We start from the raw sequence: 6,621 nt of genomic DNA, 5'->3' as shown, positions 1-6,621 counted from the left end.
TGAGTGGACATGCTAGGATTTGAGTATGGGACAAAGCTTGCTCTCTACTACTGAGCCATGGCCCCTTCTATTTCACGATCTTTGTGTTTTCCACTGCATCTTGGTAAAAGTTGGACCTAGTAGAATTAAAATGGATCCTGCTTAATTTACATTTTGGGCTTCAAAAAATTACAGTTTTGACACAGAAACTGCTTTGCTTGCCTGGTATGGTGACTTCTGTTGGAGGAGAGAGGCGTAATGTGTCCCTGTTACTGTAATTCTCTTTGACCTCTCAGCAGCTTTCCATACCATCAGCCATGTTCTCCTTCTGGAGGAGCTGTCCAAATTAGGGTTTGGTGGCACTGCTTTGTGGTGGTTCCAGTCCTACTTGAATGGTTGTTTCCAGAGGGTGGTGCTTGGTGAATGCTCTTTGGCCCCATTGAACCTTCAATGTGGTGTTTCTCTGAGTTCATTTTTGTCCTCCATGCTGCTGAATGGGGTTATCCAGAGTTTTGGAGTATGCTGCCAGCAATTTGTGATGACACACAGCTCTGCTTATCCTTTACATCTGCAGGTGTGGCAGTGGATATGCTGGACCATTGTGGTGCCTCTGGGTTAGATTACTGCAATGGGTTATATGTGGGGCTGCCTCTGAAGATGGTTTGGAAACTCCAGTTACTGCAGAATTAGGCGGCCAGGTAGCTCACCAGGGCAAGATGGTTTGAGCATATTACACTGATCCTGGCCCAACTCCACTGGCTGCCTATTAGTTTCCACGCCCAATTCTAAGTATAGGTTTTGACCACAAAGTGTTTCTGAAAAATTAAAACTGAGTGCAGCAGAGTGTTAATTTGTTTGCTTGTGTCCCTAACAGCAGAAAGGGTGGAGCAGTCCTCCCCACCAGAGAAGAATGGCAAATCGAACTGTTGGACTATGCTGAAATGGCAAGACTGACGGGGAAGCTCAGGAACCAAGAAGACCAAAACTTTAACAAAGAATGGGGGGAAATTATAATTTATATTGGAGACCACTGTAAGCAGATGGAAACGGGTTAGCAGGATTGCAATAACGCTTTCAATGTAGCAAGTACTATGGAGGTAACGGAGTTATATAAAATATGGACTATTGAGAAATATGCAGTTGAAAAGGTTAATAATAGGACCATGGAGGGGGAAATGGGAAGTCCAGAGATTGGGCGGAATTTCCAAATGTGGGTGTGTATGGTTGTATTGTTATAATTTTATATTTGTAAAATCAAATGGAAATTATTTCAAAAAAATAAAGGGTGGAGCAGTCCTATTGAAGGGCAAGGATCTAATGCACTATTTTATTGCACTTCCCACTTGTGTGTCTTCTTGCCAACATATGAGACTACGTCATACATTTTTTGATGGGATTTAGCACCATTGCCACGAGATGATGTCTACCATTTCTTCACTGCTTAGAATGCAAGCCTCATTTATTGGTTGGCTGGAAAGGCCCCCCAAGAGACCACCTTTCTATTGTCATCTGCCCATCAGTCCTGGATTGCTGGAGCCATAACAGCAGATGGAGTTCCAGTGTTGATTGACAGGGTTTGGGAGAGGATAGAATTAGGAAAGAAAAAGATGCTTAAATTTAACCATTAACGATGGCAAAGTCCTTTTGCAGGAACAGACCAACTTGATTAGATTACTTTTGAAAAAGGAGCCTGCAGAGATTATTAGCTTTGCTGGGGGGGGGGGGGGGGGAAGAAGCACGTAATGTGTTCTGCAGGAGGAGGAGCCCACAGGACAACAGGGAGGTTGTTTACTGGGAATGCAGTTAAACACAGCATCTGTATTTGAGCAGGGTGAACCAATGTTGATTTAAATGGCCTGCTGTCTCTTCGAACACAGAATGGTATCAGATAAGATCACATTGCCTTCTCTGCACTGCAAGACAGCTGATAGGACCTAATCTGAACCAGGGTTCTTGACAGTATGAGGTCTGAGGCAAAACTCTTGAGATGGAAACATCTAAAGCAAGCAGGAGTACCTTTGAGAACGCACAACCTGCATTTTCATCACTCTAGACCAGGCATCCCCAAACTTTGGCCCTCCAGATGTTTTGGACTACAATTCCCATCATCCCTGACCACTGGTCCTGTTAGCTAGGGATCATGGTAGTTGTAGGCCAAAACATCTGGAGGGCTGCTGTTTGGGGGTGCCTGCTCTAGACTCTAGATCATGGATAGGCAAACTAAGGCCCGGGGGCCGGATCCGGCCCAATTGTCTTATAAATACGGCCCGTGGACAGTCCGGGAATCAGCGTGTTTTTACATGAGTACAATGTGTCCTTTTATTTAAAATACATCTCTGGGTTATTTGTGGGACATAGGAATTCGTTCCTTTTTTTCTTCGAAATATAGTCTGGCCCCCCACAAGGTCTGAGGGACAGCGGACCGGCCCCCTGCTGAAAAAGTTTGCTGGCCCCTGCTCTAGATAGCTACAACTATTCTACATATACTTGAGCAGTAAGGTATTTTGGGGTAAAGGGGGCAACCTACGTGGACTACTAAGCAAGCCAACAGCTATGCCTACATTTCTGGCCAACCCCCTTGTTTCTGCATACTGGAGAGGCATCTATGTGCTAGAGACACATCACCATCCTTGCGCTAAAACGTGGTGAGGCTCTGGGAGTGACTGACCTGAAAAGTACTACAGCTGTGAAGTTTGTAAAAGTAACCACAACGTGTTTTGTTTTTGCAATTCATCTAGATCTTAAATCCTGCTTCTCACCCCAAGATCTTAACCGGCACCCCAATTTTAACAATTTTTTTTTAGACTGGGGAAGGTAAGCCACCCCAACAAGATGAAAGTATTCTACTTCAGTTCTTTTCTAACCCACCTGCTATTGTGTTAACAGATGCCACATGGCAGTGTGATCACCACTCGTGCCGATAGGAATTGTTGGACGCAGGCCGTTCTGCAAGCGGCAGCGCTGCCCTTATATTTCACTCCTCCATTGCATTTCCAGCTCAGAGCTATAATGTAAGGTGTGGATGGGCTGGTTGTGATGTTCAGGTGGAGCCACTGCCCAGGAACAAGGCTGGGGAACTCTCTTTGGTACGCAGAGACACACCTTAGAGCAAATTATTTTCAGGAATTTTATTACAATTTGAAACCAGACAATGCCAGTGCATGGGATATACATTCATACATGGATATTTTTTTCTAATCAGAAAACAAGTCATATTTCTTATATAATACACAAAAGACATTTTAAAACAAGACCAGGGCTCCCAGAGCCATTCACACCCTCCCACTCAAACATCCATTCAACCCTCCCATGCCAATTTGCCTCTCTTGGTTTCACAGTGAGAATGCACATCAGCTTTGGACATTATAAATACACAAAAGATGCACCTTAACTGACCAAATAAAGAGTTCAGCAAGTAATGCCAGCAGTAATTTTCATTTCATTCCCTCCATCATATTCAAATACACAGCTGTTAAAAAGCAGCTTCCATCACACATTTTGGAAATTGGAGTTAAAAGTTTATCCTTTTCTATTTGAAGACCAAATTAATGTATGCTAAATAGACTCAAACTTACACAAATGAAAGGGGTTCCATCTGATTTCATCAATGCAACAGTCTAGGATGTTCGTCGCTACTGTCGTAGAAAATGTGGAATGTGTTTGTTTGGAAGCAAGTTGGGTTTGCAACATAAAAGTGTTAGTAAAAATTCATTACTTGTTCCACTCAGACCTGGTAAAAAATGAGCAAGAGCTCTCTTTTTAAAATGTAAGCACCAAAACAACAAGGGTTAAAAAAAATGTTGAACTTATTTTCCAACTAGTTTGTAAGAAGGTAGGGTTCTTTTTATTGGCTGCACCTTTCACCACTGAATCTAAGGAATGTCTCAGCATTTTTTGTTCTTAATTTTGAACTTAAGCAGGACAGAAGTTTTATGGGTGCATTTCATCCATTTCCAAAGTACTTAAGAAGATAGTAAAACAGAAGACTACATTATATTGGGAATTCTGTTCTATCAGACATAATAACTGGTACTTCTGAGGTCCCACCTAGTAGGCTGAATATTTAACAAGGTGGGTGTCTTCCACATAACTTTACATGCTTCGGCTGATTATTCACAGTAGTATATGATCAGCCTCATAAAGGGAAGGTGTTCAACAGAGCAGTTCTGAGGCTATCCTTTCTTTTCTTAGGCTTCTGAATAACCAACCTCAACGTGATGTGAAAATGCCACTTCATGTATGAAGCTTCTCCAGGGATGCATTGGGGGCAGAGGAAGCAGCATTCTAACCTGTTTAAAGTCTCCCATTTTTATTTTTAAAGAAGACTTAGATAAAGAGAGTGTTAAAAAAACCCAGCAGTTAAATTACAGCAACATACTGCATGCCCATATTGAAGTTAATGTTGAACAGCACATTCAGCTTAACAGTCTACTCTGATCACCCAACCAAGTCATATTAACAAACAATGCAAGAAGCTACTAACTAAGAGTGTGGGAGACATGGGTGGGAAGAATCTTACCCCTTTCAGCAACCAGAATGCCAATTTTTTACATTGGCAATCTGACACACACACTCTGAGACACACACACGCTCCCCTACACTCTTACTCACTCTCATTCTCTCTCACACACAGAGTTTTCTACTTTCCCCAGATTAAGCTCAACAGCATGTGCTGTGTAATATAACTTGAAAGGAAATTCCTGTTGTGAATTGTAAGGGAAAGATAAACTCATTCCTGCCACTACTGCTTTGTGTTTCCCTCCTCCCTGCCCCGCCCTCAAAATCCTTGAACAGGGACTCCACACCCATCTGATAAGGCCCACAACAAGCAGAGACCAGTGTACAAGAGATGTGGGGCACTGGCATAAATGTAAAAAGGGGTATAGACCTAGGGTTCTCATTTTTTTAAATTTATAGCAGATGCCTTAAGCATCTTAAGCCACACTCTTAATCGAACCTTGAGTTTACAAAGTGTGTTCTCTCCAAATGACATAGAGGCTTTTGCCAAAGCAGAGGCCACTATGGGTAAGTCATTTGAAGAGCAGCATTGGGCTGATCTCATATGCAACACAAAACAAACAGCCTTGCAGAAGCTACTTTGCAAAGGAGAAATATCAAGATACACAAACCCAGGAATTGGCCACTCAACAACAGAGGAGAACTCTCTTAGCTTGCAGTCCCCGCTGGCGTAATTTCACAGTTATCAACAATTGAAAAAGTTTGGGGAAACCCGCTTGGAAAAGTTTACTTTTGCCATAGGGGCCTTGGAACAGTTTAGAACAGAGGATTACTATACATTCCTTCAACAAACTATGCAGAGAAATATATCTGGACAGGATGAAGAGAATCGATTCTCTTTGTGTAATAGTGGATGGTTCAATACTTGGCACGAGGCACAAATGGCAAGATACTGCTAGCACCTAAATCCCATTTTACCAGATCTGAAAGGTCCTTAGTATGAAAGGGACCTGTTGATGGCCACAAATTCTGTCTCAGGGCAACATCTCTTCATCTTTATATGTTCACCAAGAATAGAACAGTTTGTTCATCCCATTCCAACGTAAAAAAGAAAGCAAGATGTGCATCTTCACAAAATACCATACATAAAAGGTAAAAATTGCTACCATGCACACATGGCAGCACTATAGTGCGTTGATTCAGTCCAGTAAAGACATCTGGCTGATAAAATACCCTTTCATTGTATGGTAGTAGCTTGCAGTATAACCTTCTGAATGGACACAGAGGACTCATGAGTTAACACTCTGGATAGTTTTGTCTCCAGCAGGTTTCACACCCTTCCAGGGCAGCTGCCATTTAGTTCCCTTGTGTGATGAAGTTTTGAAATAGAAAGGTTATAGAAATTTTCAGAGAAGCCACAAACAGCATCTTCATTTTAAATGATAACAGACAGGGTGGTAGTGGTAAAAAATACAACGGGTCTGTTTCCTCCAATGCGTCAAGTTCTTTTTTTAAAAAAAGTCTGTAAAAATATTTTGCACAACCTTCTATATCCATCCATTCATGATAAAAAGTAAAATACATACATGAAATAGGGTTTTATTTCTATACAGTTATACTCGCAAGGCAATCAGTCCTCCTTGGCTGGCCTTTTTACCTCCAGATGCTCTGCTTTGTTGAGATGACTGCAAGACATATAAAAATAAATGAAGTGACCCCATTATGATGGCTTAGTGTTTGATAAACCAGAAGGTGAAGACAGAGAGGAAGGAAGGGGTGGGGAGGGAGGACATGCAATTGCAGATTCAAACAAAAATAGTGACAGGTTCTTCATGAAAGCGTGATCAAATTGAAATGATCACACGAGAAAATTTCAGAGGTGTACCTTGCTGTAGTGTCACAAAATGGGAAAGCCCACCTAATGTGTACCATAAGCATAGAAGATTAGCGCAAGTCAACAGAGAATTTCATGATCATTTGCTCCTATATTCAAAGCAAAGTATCAGCATTCTCAGAAGCCATTCTGACCATTAAAATATGCAGAACTCTCCAAGAACAGAAAACCAGCTTGAGAAAACCAACTTTGATTTAATGTAGCAGAGCCAAGAAAATAGATAGAAAGGCTGTTGTGATGCTATAACTGTAAAGGATTCCTAGCTCTTTTTTGTGATAAGACTAAAGATT

General features: G+C 41.7%; 1 protein-coding gene across 3 annotated transcripts in view; it reads right to left on the bottom strand.

The window, feature by feature from the left end:
- Window positions 1–3,092: 3,092 nt before the first annotated feature.
- Window positions 3,093–6,621, bottom strand: part of RASSF7 (Ras association domain family member 7) — a 56,744-nt gene continuing 53,215 nt past the window's right edge. For all 3 annotated transcript variants that reach the window (XM_060276542.2, XM_060276531.2, XM_060276533.2), the window contains one exon: window positions 3,093–6,122. Coding sequence is in view for 1 of the 3 variants with exons in the window: in XM_060276531.2 (XP_060132514.2) it covers window positions 6,091–6,122 (32 nt within the window). In the remaining 2 variants the exon portion in view is untranslated. The remainder of the gene's footprint in view (window positions 6,123–6,621) is intronic.

Source organism: Zootoca vivipara, chromosome 1, assembly GCF_965207765.1.
Source record: "Zootoca vivipara chromosome 1, rZooViv2.hap1.1, whole genome shotgun sequence".
NCBI lineage: Eukaryota > Metazoa > Chordata > Lepidosauria > Squamata > Lacertidae > Zootoca > Zootoca vivipara.
The sequence above is the reverse complement of the archived record's forward strand: the minus strand, read 5'-3'. Positions and strand labels throughout refer to the sequence as shown.